Here is a 12300-nt window from a genome sequence, read left to right as displayed (position 1 = left end):
TAAGGAAAGGGTTGGGACGTTTCAGGGGACCTTACCAGGGGAGGGTCTGGACAGTAGGGAGTTTACACCCATGTCCTTTGTCCAGTTTCGCGCGACAGCGGGAGCCAACTGCTCCCAGAGCTGGTTTGAACTGGACTATGCACGGAGTCACCAAATGAGCCCCTCATGCAGACTTAGTGGCGCTGGTAAGTGCAACCACACAGTTCCAATACACTAAATCATGTCTGGGAGGTGGTCACACCTCCCTGTGACAGGATGCCTATTGTTCTGCCTTCCCCTGGTCAAGCTTGGCTCAGCAGCAGGAGGGCAGAATCGTGTCTCTGGTCGGCAGCAACCATTTTGTGCTGTCCGGGTCTAGAAGACTGGCACGGAGAACACTGAGAGCCTAACAGAGGGCTCTTCCAGTGCTTGGAATCATACCCCCCCCCCCCCACACCGTTTATGGTGTGGGGGTATGATTCCAACATGTTTGATACCAAAAAAGATAGGATTCGTTGCAGCCATTTTTGAGACGGTCATCGCGTAATTATGCGGTGCATCTCTATATGGTATCTAGCTGCTTCACTTACAATGTGGGAGAATGGACTCTGTAGGCTGTAGGGGTGTCCTGCTCATGCAGGGGCACCCTCACACTTAGAACCGAGCACCCTGCCTTCAGTGTTGCAAATGGCCTGCTATAGGGGTGATTTATAGGTTTTAAGTGCGGTGACCCTAGATATAGGAAACCTATATCTTTAGTAAGTGGTGCTAGCACCAGCTTACACAGGCTGGCCTGTAGTTACAGTTTGAATGGTCTCCCATGGGTGGCATAATACATGCTTCAGCCCATGGGGGACATCTGGGGTACCAATGCCCTGGCTACCTTAGTACCATATAAGGGTACCTCAGTATCCAATCTGGGATGTACCCAAGTACTGAACATAACAATTTAAGGGAGAAAGCAGAGAGACTGGGGTCCTGATTAGCAGGATCCCAGTCAGACTAGTCAAAAACAGCTTTGCACCAGGCAAAAAGTGGAGTTAACCATGCAGAAGGATCCTACTTTCCTACAACTGCTTTGCCATGAAGAATTGTAGCTATTGCCTGTGGTTTGGGTGTATGAGAATACAGAAGTAGGTGTGCTGTAGATCAAGGGAGATAAGAATTCCACTTACTGTGGTAACAGTAGGATCGCTTGCCAGTTGACCCTCTGAAGGTACTGTTTCTTCAGAAACCTGTTGAGTTCTTGAAGGACCTAAATCGGTATCATTTCTCCCATTTTTTCCTGACTAGGAAAAACCTGAAGTAGAAACCCAGATTTCCTTGTGACTTTTTTTGCTGTAAATGCATATGGAGTGGCAATTGTGCAGTCTTATCTGGAACTCAAGGGTATACCCAGAGTGAACTTTCAGTAGTAACCCGCAATCCTTGATAATCTTTGCCCATTTAGAAACAAAGCAGCTAATTGTCCCCCCGAACCCCCTCCCCCCCCCTCCCCCCCCCCCCAATGGCCAGTACTGAGCTTGCTGACCTTTGGTGTCACAGATGGCCGTGGAATAGCTGATGTTATAGCCAAACTGCCCAATATTATAGTATTGGTGACCTCGTTCTCCATATTGCGTGCAGCCTTCCCGAAGGCCTGTGAAGGTCTGGAACTAAGAAAGGACATTAAGGGTGCACATCCACATTGTGGGGCTCATGGCAAGTGTCTGTCATTGTACTTTGCTACACATTGTGCACGTTTGATGAACAAGGTATGTCCATGAAACGGCATGTTGGCTATTTTCGCTTCCATCTCCTGGCAAAGTGAAGTGGACTTGAGTCATCCTTGACTTTTACGTAGTGCAGTGCTTTCCAGCTGCCAATACCCACGTCGGAGATGTGTCACTGCATTGATAATGGGAGCTGAGGTATTAGCCTCACTTTTTCTGTATTCAGAGATCAAGTCTATCAGAGGCAAAATGGTTTGCTGCATCTGGCTGTCCTACTGCCTAAGGGTAGGCTTTCATGAATGTTGCTGCCAAGGAGGCGTCCCTTTGGCCCAAATTGTTAATATCCCTACTGTCCTTGTCTAGGGTAGTGGGGCTAGATGTTACAGGATTCATTGAACATCTCTGAGCTGCCGCAGTTATAATTCAGCACTATTTAGGGAGACCAGTTAAAAATGTCATTGCGGAGTTGAGTGGCCTGTACTAATTTTTAAAGTGCAACACCACTATTTGTATTGTGACAGATACAGTCAAGAATTGTAACTCCTCTTTGTAGACATGATCTTTGATAGAGATGGACCTCATTGCTTTCCTTGGTTGTTCTTGAATGTCATACAAAAGGTTCTGCTGTTCCATCAGAGACATTAGGCATCAAATGTTTTAGCTGCTCTTCCCAACAATGCATGGAAAGTTGAGGCGGTATCTTATCTCCTCCTTTTGCTAAAATGAAGTCCCTCGGTTCTTATGCATACTTGTAGTCCCCATCACCTCCTGTTCTTTTCCCAACAGAGACCCTCCCTGTTTAAGTCTGTGTCTTAATCACTGTCTAGAAAGTGTTCCATGGAGTGACTGGTCACTGCACAGGAAGCAGCAACTGTCGATCAGGTGGCTGCCTCATTGGAGGTCTGGTTAGCTTTGGCTCAGGTAATGTCCTAATATGTTGCTAACGTGACCCGAAGGTGACTGCTGCAGAGCATAATTGGTGAGGTCTTTGAAAAGCTGCAAGTTAGTGGTGAAAGGGATCAGGACCAAAGATTCTCTGTAACAATAATGGCTGGGCTCATAGTTATATACTGTTAGACCTGACATCCTTGTTTTTTTTTTTCTCCTCAACGTTTTGCCTTCACATCTCCTGTTTTGCTGAATTTTGTTTGTTGGCCCTAGGACTCTGCATGCTTTACCACTTCTAGCTATAGTGCTTTTGCTCACTCCTGTAAACATGGTAAAATAGGCTAACGCCCAATTGGCATATTTAATTAATTTGTAAGTCCCTAGTAAAATGGTATACCATATACTCAGGGCTGGTAAATTAAATGCTACTAGTGGGTCTGCAGCACTTATTATGCCACCCACTTAGGTTGCCCTTTAAAGCCGGACTCCGGCTTGCCATTGGAGCCTGTTTGTGTAGTTTTAAACTGCCATTTTGACCTGGCAAAAGAAACATTTTGGCGGGCCTAAACTTTTTTTTTTTTTTTTAAATACATGTCATGCCTAGGGTAGGCCCTAAACAGCCAATAGGGCAAGATGTGTTGTATTTAAAAAGTTAGACATGTACTTTTAAGTTTTACATGTCATGGTAGTGACAAACTCTCAATTTTTTCCCACTATTACAAGGCCCACCTCTCCCATTGGATAACATTGGGTTACTCTATTACATTTAATAAGTGATAACGTTTGTTTGGGAGCAGGTAGGAATTTCATGTTTGATGTCTGAGGAATTGTAATTTAAAACCCTCTTTAATGGTAAAGTCAGATTTTAAGTCACAATTCTGAGAATGCCACTTTTGGAAAGTTGCCATTTTCTTGCCATACACATTTGGTGCCTTTTTCCTGGTTCAGTGACTAGATATAGCTGGCAGCTGGCCTTTGTGTATTTCTCCTAGACAGCCACACAATAGAGGGTTTGGCTATTGGCAGGATGGGCCATCCTGGCTAGATGAGCAGGGCGAAGCTGTCACCTGTAGCACTTTAGAAACACTGCCTCCGCTCACAACAAAGGACTTCACACTAGCCTAGTGTCCTTGCAGGCAGACTATGATTAGGACAAGGAAGCAGGAAATTCCAGGCACCTCTGTAGGTGAAAGGCTCCATACGTTTCTTCCACGTCAACGTGGGCAGCAGATATAAAAAGGGAGCCCTCAGCCCCACTCTTCAGGACACTCCTAGACCTATGGATAGTACAGAAGGACTGCCCTGCTGCGTACAGAAAGATTGCACCGGCACCCTTCGTACCAGGCCGAAGTGACTTCAAGCGTCATCTGACTCACTGTTCTGAGCTACAGGGACACACAAGCTCCAGAGGTCTCTCTGCAACTGCCCAGCTAATCTGCTGCACTCAACGTGCCTGAGCTCTGCTGGAGTGAGTTCCTGATCCCTAAGAGGTGCCTCCCAGGTCATGGACCCTAGGTGTGGCATCAGTTGGGCTCCTTTTAGAAGAAAAGAAGAAATCCTTAAGTTTTGGGCCCTCCATGACCACGAAGGGGCCCATTCAGCTAAGATTCTGACGCCTGTGGGGACCGCCAATTCGAAGCTCAGGTAAACGTGACTCTTGGTGCTCCAGTGATGACCAACAAAGGGAGAGATGCACTTTGCTCTACAGCTTTGACCGCCCGGGGAGTCCGTCAACGCATGTCAGTTTTGAGTTTAATGCCACCTTGCAGCAAAATTGATGATAGAAAATGAATTCATTCACAGAATGAATTTAACAATTACATTTCACAGGCAAAGAATTTGCCTAACAGTTACAAGGCCTTTTCTAGGTGATTTTACCTGACTACACAAATCCTGTTTTTTGGTTAAATAACTGTTGGTAAAAACATATGCACATGAAAAAATATTGTGGAAGCGGATTATTGATATCCCACTGGTGCCGGGTCACCTCTTCGTCCACGGGTTCTTAACAAGTAAGGAGGAATCGACACTGGAGCGAAGTACAAACTATAGGTCATTTATTAGCATTCATGAATGGGGCCTCGTCCGACGAGCACCATAGAGATACTCAAGGAGGAAGCACACCGAATGATGGTTACATGGGTTTTTATAGCAAAAGATCACAAACCAGGGACGCCCAGAGATAAAAAGAGCTTTGGGAAAAACACACAAATGAGGTACTGGTAAGAATTGACAGCCTTGGTGCCTTGTGCAATTGTCGCGTCCTGAAGCTGCACAACAAGATATGCTATCTGGGTAAACTTTACTTGAGACTTTACCATTGTCTGAAAAACCCCAAGCAGACGCCAGCTGTTCTTTTGCGCTGACTCTGCACGTATACACAGCCTACAATGCCCCAATCTAGATTCTTTACTCATGTTTATACAGACGCGGTGTCAAGGATAGAGCCGGGCTGGAAGCAGGGCAGGGGTGAAAAATGGATGAGGCATAGCTTAATCAAAAAATGAGAGAATCAGATTTTACATTTTAACAATATCATGGCATAAACCATATATGCAGAATATACTAAGCTATTTAGTACCATTATTGAGGAAGGGGCATGATGACTCGCCCAAGGCTTCAACTCTTTAGTCATGCTCCATTCTTGCACTCAACAATGGTAGTAAATATCATATTACTCTCTGCATATGGACACACTTAAATACACTCAAACTATTTAAATTTGACAGCATAAACATAGTTGAGCAGTAATCCCTTTCACCTTTGGTTTACAACAAAAAGGCCAAAAATTACTTTGTTTTCAAAAGTCCTACATATACTTTCAGCTTAAGTTTACTACCCGACTACTCTAAATTACCAAGAACGTAGTGCTCTAGTCTGGGATTTTCATTTAACGGCCTGTTTATTCTGGAAGTTGCAGTTTTGGTTTTATCCAATTGAAATAACCTAAAAACAATAGTTTTACTATTACAATATGGCACCCTTGAGGACTTTTTGACTACAGGGCCTGTTCACCAATACTCCTAGGACACCTATGAATCTTAGGCCCAGGGCACTACTACATGTTTGTATTGTTCTTGCTAAGTAAGCCATTGTGTTATGAATTTCCTTTATCGCGAACACACACCACACTGGTAGGGAGAGAACAAAAAATAAACTTATTCCGAATAGTTCCTTGGAAGACCTTTCCTCAGACAGCTGAAACATGTCGACACAAAGGATGCGTGGACAATTATATCTATAGGCATCTATCACAAACCTCATTTTAATCTTACCACTAGCACCCAAAATAAAGGGATACTGGAGTAGCCTCTATGAATTTTGTTCAAAATTCCCTCACAAAAATAAATGTTAATCCCATTCTGGCTTCCAGGGATCTGTACTTAACTGCATGAGACTCAAAGATGAAGCATGCACCAATACTCTGCAAGGGTCTTGTTTCAAAACGCAAGTATGGTTAGGATATTAACACTCCACTTCAGATTTACAGACTTTTGTTCTAAGAATACGTTTTTGTAACACTGATTTAGGTGGGAGGCAGTATCCGTGGACCATGCTGTGGTCCTCTCACTCCCCGTAGATAATTAGACTACCAGAGTTACCCAAATCTCCAAGAATGCTGTACTTCGGGCCGGGATTTTCATTTGTCAGTCGATTCATTGCAAGAGTTGAAGTTTTGGTTCCCTCAAATTGAATGTGCTTGGAAATAATGGTCTGAAAAAGAAAGTCAAGGACTTGGAATATTACGTACTTGATGATGTGAAGTCAACTTGTAACTTTACTTAATCTTAAAGGAAGGAATAAGGCTACAGTCAGAACAATCTATATTAAGCAAGAGAGGGATGTAAGGACGGGAGGGCTGGTCGGAATTGACTGAGAGATTATATGGTATTACCATTTTATCAAGTAAACTCTGATAATTGTATACGTTATTGCTGTAGAAGTCAACAAAGAACATCTACATTTATAGTATTAAGCCAACAAAGATCATATACATTGATAGTATTCTGTCCCGTATGAAAAGCACCACAAAATTAGTTGGCCACCCTAAAACAAAATACATTCTTAAATTCTCCAAAAATAACTATGGCATTGTTCTAGCTTCTTGCTAGGATTACTGTGTTCTTGATGAGTTATTGACTGATGTTCCTGAGTGCCATAGAAAGATTAATTTCCAGTATTTTTATTCTGTGTTTACAGATCATATCATCCGAGACAAGTTGGAGCGCATTCTGGCTGTAATCCAGGGCACCCATCAAAAGGCATTGCTTGCGTACGTACCTGATTTGCGTTCCCATAAAATCGACACTGTTAATCTAGGTTGATGTGCTTTGTATGAGGTCACCGTTTTAGAATAGCAGGTGGTGTTGCAAGGGGATGAACTACATTAGTAGGGCTGTGTTCCTTCAAATAGAGTAGGATTTGATGGTTAATTTTGAGATTCATTGCCTGGCTTTCAGAGTTCCACTTGTAGAACATAACTTGCTGCGACATAGGTTTAATGTGCTTAGCCATATGGTTTCCCAATTCTAGAATACCAAAATGTGCAACATATAGAGCGACGTTTTTAGTAGATCCACCATGAAAGACCTGGTTGGATTTGAAGATGTGTTGGGAGCACACAGTACTGGAATTTCTTAAGATGATAGAAGAAATAGATAGCAGTAGAGTAGCAGAGACCCATTGAGGTACACTGATGGCTCACTGGTGAACGTGCTCTTGGGAAGGCTAGGGCTACATTCACATACCTGTGTTGAAAAACACAATGCCAAGCAGTGTTGAAGGGAAGGATTGTATTGTATCTGCTGAGCTGGGTGGATTACTTGAATAATAGCGGAATAGTTATAATGCTGCAGGTGAAGAAAGACATGCATTGGCAGAACGTTATATAGGCTCTTTGATCAAATTTTCATAACATTTTACAGTTATATGTGAAAACTGTTAATGCGAAGTTGTATGTGCCCGCAAAAGAGTCAATCACAGAATCCGAATGTGCAGATTTTATGGATGCAGAAGACACTAGCTTCATTAGAAAAGTCACCTGTTAGCCCTGTCCCTCTCTGTGGAAGTGGAGGTGGCAAAAAGCATTTTCCTGCAGAAAGTGGCTTTCCTATGATTAAATTTTTTCATTTGTTGGGGGAAGAGGAGGGGTTAGGAATTAGTTGTGTGCAGTTGTATGCTTACGCTAACCATATAGCTGCTAAATTTCAATCAACAATCATTAGTGCTGACATCTTTACATGAAGGAACATAAAAGTCATAGTTTTGCCAAACATTCATTGGTTTTGAGGATGCAAAAAAAGTGTGTTTTTGTGAATAAGCACAATGGAGCTCAAACAGCAAGCGAGGTTTGGTTGGAAGGATTAGAGTGCATTGTGCAACTATGCCAAAGGGTTGCTGGACAACGTTGCACCAGGTGGAAGGATTTCCTGACTAAAACTGATGTACAATAAATGTTTCGACCTACTCTATGATTTGGGATACTCACCTTGGTCATTCACAATTCTCCTATTTTAACTTGCTTTCCTTGTACAGATACTCCGGAGTTGACCTGAAGAGCCAGGAAGCCTATGAGCTGGCCGTCGAAGGATTGCTACGTCCACTGGACAAATCCCCTCCGATAATCACTGGAATCCGATGCCTGCATTTTGCTCCACCTGAATTCACACTAAGTATGTAGCACTGCTTTGGGATTTCACTCTTAACTCTGTGTTTCTTCTCTAAAACTCTGTTTATGTATTTCACTAAAAATGTATTCTTCCCGTTCTAGAAAAGACTTTCTTTTAGCTATCGATTAACCTGTTTTTGCTGTCAGTGAGCAATTAGCAATATACCCATCGATAGTTAAAATTATTTTAAAAAACTAAGCTTACTGCAGTTTAAAAAGCCATTAAGATTCTTGTTGGTACCTAACTCCCCTCCTGTTAGAGCGCTCATTTGGAACTTCATAGATAAAAACAAGGGTCTCTCTGGCAAATTCTCAGAGACTGTGAGGCTAGGGAAGTTCGGCAATCTGTGACAAATATTGTTGTTGCCCTTAATCACTGGATCCAGGTACTACAGTGAGCTCACTGCATTACCTGGTATCTCTTTTTTGACCTCTGAAGGGTAGCGGGTCGTACAGTCGAGGCTTTCCTTTGGAGGGTGGTGTTTGGAAGAATGCCACGTTCTGCTAGCATAAGTATACAACATAATGAAGATATTGTTCAGTGTTCATTTCGGTACAAGAAATAAGACTGTATTTATATTAACAAGTTATGCTTCGTACCTTCACACAGTCATTTATAGTTTTCTTTATCCAGATGTAAGTATTGCAGTCATTCAATGATGGTTTGTGTGACTTAGGTGAGCCTCCTTACATTCATTGTAAAAAATACAGTTGCTATGGACAATCCAACACCTTCAACCAACGTGCAGTGTTGGGATATGCAAGCAGGGTTACAGAGCTCAGATTGCTTATTTGGACTGTTGCTAGGACATGCTTACGTTCATTTTGTACTACCACCTCAATGGGTAATCCTCGTTGTTTGGGCACTGTCTGTGCTAGAGGCAGTCTTTGGCCTCCTCCTTCTGAGCCCAGGGATAAACGTCCCTTGGAGTTTGCGGTATGGTGCTGTGGTGAACTCTGTCCCTGTTTGGGTTGTCATTGCTCCCAGATAGGAATACTGCAGTAGTTGTGGAGGCGCAGGGAGGTTGATAGCACTCTCAGACTTACACAGGTGTGGAGGCACATTGGCTGTTTGGGCTTTGATGTGGAGGCATCCCCGCCGCGCGCCTCATGAGTCACAGTTCTTTAAAGATTCTTAGAGCAATACACTGGGTTGCTGGATTTGGCTCTTCAGCTGAACTGGTGTAGGGTCTTCACGCACAGGATATTCTCCTGTGCTACTTCTGGCACAGCCTTGTCTCTTATCATTGGCTCTGATGTACATTCCCTACAGTTCAGGGAAGACTGACAAAGTTGCTGCCTCAGCCTCCATCTTTTCTGTATCCCGGTCTGCAGAGGAACTTCCAAGTAAAAGGTAAACGGGATACACCAAAGGAATCACCTTTCAGAAATAGCCACGGAAATTTAAAGATGGCACCTATCCTTTGAAGAGAGTCAAAATTTAGATGTGTCCCAACTGCACAGGAACTGCCATTTGAAGTGTGTCCCAGATGGTAAGAGCAAACAGTAAGCACTATAGGCAAAGGGAAGATCCATTCCCTTTTGTCCCTTCTTCCCCTACCCTGACCAGTCCTCATTGTATCTCCTCGCCCACCCATCCTTCCTTGTTTGCAGTCTATGGTTTGCCTAGGATTTCTTGGGGCAGTGTTGTATGCTAACAGCATGCTCCTGCTGTTCAGACACGTGCTTTAGCGGGGGCTTTGTTATGTTGTTGTTTCTTATGAATGTCTGTCATCCTACAAATGGCGTTCCATGTTCTGCGGTTCTCGTTGCCGGGTTGGTCATTTACTAACGCCATTCAGTAACGGAACTACAGTGGGTGTTTGAGGATGGGCTCATCAACTGGATTTGTGCTTCAATTACTTGGAAAACCCACCCGATATCTTGTGGTATTGCTTTCTGCGCTACTACAGGCAGCCTGCTAAGCCAGAGTCTGGGATTTCTTCAATTGTGAAATGCACTTTCTCCCTAAAGGGTTGTATTTAGGGGCATGACCAGATGATGTGTGTAAGCATCCCCCCTTTACCGCAACTCTGCCATCATTTCCCCCAGCTTCGGGTGACACGTCTATAGAACTTAAATCATTATCTCCCTTCCTCCGACACGTATTGCAAAAATATTGGTTTAAGTACTAATATCTTTTTATTGCTTTCATCTGGCAATATGCTTAATTCTTTCTCCTGCGCTTTTTGGGAGTGGAGTTCCTCTTGTGCTTCTGCTTCAGTAAGTAGCTTGTATGCACAAGATATTGCATGCTTTTCTTCTGCAAAGTTCGATAGATATTTGTCGAAAGGGGTGAGAGCTCTAGATGCATCCTGTATAACACTGGGTTTCAGATGTCCATGTGTTAATTGAATATACTGAAAGCATTCCCCCTAACTCAGTCCAAACTCCTCTTTCAAGTGTTCAACTGACTTCACATCACTTTGCTCCACCACATTGCGCAGGGGTTTGCATCCCTTGACCTGCCAATGCTGAAAGGCTGACCTATGTAAGGCCGGTGTGAATTCCTTCTTACCCCCACAGTGGTGTAAAGGACAATGGGAAAGTCATGGGCCCAGTCTTGACTGGTAGCTTGTCCCGTACCTATAGTAAGACCCTCGTCACTGGTGAGCTATAAAGTTTGGGATCCCTCTGTGCCTTTGCTTTCCATGAGACGTCCCATTGCAGACACCTGCTCAATGTATGGTTCATCAAACACCAGTCCTTTTCCGTCTCCCGCCTAGTCCAGTACATCAAAAAACTTGGGTAAGCAGCATAATAGTAATTAAGAATGTTTGGAGCCCCATGTCCACAGTGCACTGGCCTCAAAGTGCATAGCCGTCTACTTATTCTTTCTTTGCTCTCTCTGCCCAATAAAGTCTGAGCAGATTGATTGAAGATTCTCTATATATTCGTTAGGAATGTGAAGGCTCATTGATTGAAACACAGTATTTTTGGCAGTTCTGACATTTTGTCGGCTGCTATTCTGCCTATAGGGACAGTGTTCTGTGACACCAGCTTCCCAACTCCACTTTCTCCACACTCTGTAGTTGCTGGAGATTAATTTCTCTAAGTCTATATCCAATTATCTTTTCAGCCCATTTAAAAGTGGCCATGTCTTGTACTCTTTAATTTTCCCCATGGGCATAAAAATGTTTAAAATCTCCGATTTGTTAGGGTTGAATTTGAAACCTGACACCCGTTGGTAAGCCCCGAGTTTTTGCAAGCAAACAAGATTAATAATAAAGCAAATCAATGTTAAGCAGTGAGCGGGCCCTAAGCTCACTGTACATTTATGGTGTGGTCCACAAGTGGGTTTCACTAACAGACCGCTAAAAGCTGCCTGGCAGGCTAGACCTTCAAAGCAATTTGACCATTAGTAAAGGTTGGAGAGCTGAATGATTATGCAGTGACTGCTATTTGCTGAGGCACTTCATTGAAGAGCGTGAATTGCTAGATATGTATGCCTTGCGTCTTAAAACTGCCCATGAATTATAGCATCATTCCACCCGTGCCAGCAAAAGATTTAAAAAATACAATGTGTGATTCCAACAGATGTTAGAAATGTAGTTTGTGTATATATTTTCTCAGCCTAGTATACAAGTGTAATCCAGCTTGAAAATTATGGCCTGAAATGTTCACTTTGCTTTATCTCGCCGTCTCCTATTGACTATTCCTTAACTCCACAATCCCTGAACGATAATAAAAAAAACCTTGCTACCCCTTACCACTAGTCTTTTCTGAACCCTAAAAACCTCTACTACCTCCTAATGCTAACTGTAAAAAATGGGTTATTAGTTAAGGGGGAGTAAGTACTCACCACAAGTACAAATCACAATCCTTCTCAGGATGAACCACTCAAGTCAATAAGTAAAACAGTGCTCAACTCCCTGGTAGCTATGGAACTGACCAGAAATGGTTAAAGTAAAGGCAACGCGTAATGTATTAATGCAGTACTAACGCAATAAAAAAGTTGAAATGCACAACAATAAAAATCCAAAAATAAACGGAGTAAAATTGAATAAAACTGAAACTGGAGATTTGAACTTTCACAGTTTTAAGCAGAAATAG

At 43.0% G+C, this 12300-nt stretch overlaps 1 protein-coding gene across 3 annotated transcripts in view; it reads left to right on the top strand.

Annotated features, from left to right (window-relative positions):
* The window catches only part of TRUB2 (TruB pseudouridine synthase family member 2), a 38020-nt gene that overhangs the window by 15997 nt on the left and 9723 nt on the right, over positions 1 to 12300 (top strand). For all 3 annotated transcript variants that reach the window (XM_085611060.1, XM_085611071.1, XM_085611080.1), the window contains exons 7-8: positions 6780 to 6852; positions 8115 to 8251. In XM_085611060.1, the coding sequence (XP_085467186.1) occupies positions 6780 to 6852; positions 8115 to 8251 (210 nt within the window). The remainder of the gene's footprint in view (positions 1 to 6779; positions 6853 to 8114; positions 8252 to 12300) is intronic.

Source organism: Triturus cristatus, chromosome 1_2, assembly GCF_964204655.1.
Source record: "Triturus cristatus chromosome 1_2, aTriCri1.1, whole genome shotgun sequence".
Classification (NCBI taxonomy): domain Eukaryota; kingdom Metazoa; phylum Chordata; class Amphibia; order Caudata; family Salamandridae; genus Triturus; species Triturus cristatus.
Note: the sequence above shows the minus strand (reverse complement) of the source record. Positions and strands in the feature narration are given on the sequence as shown.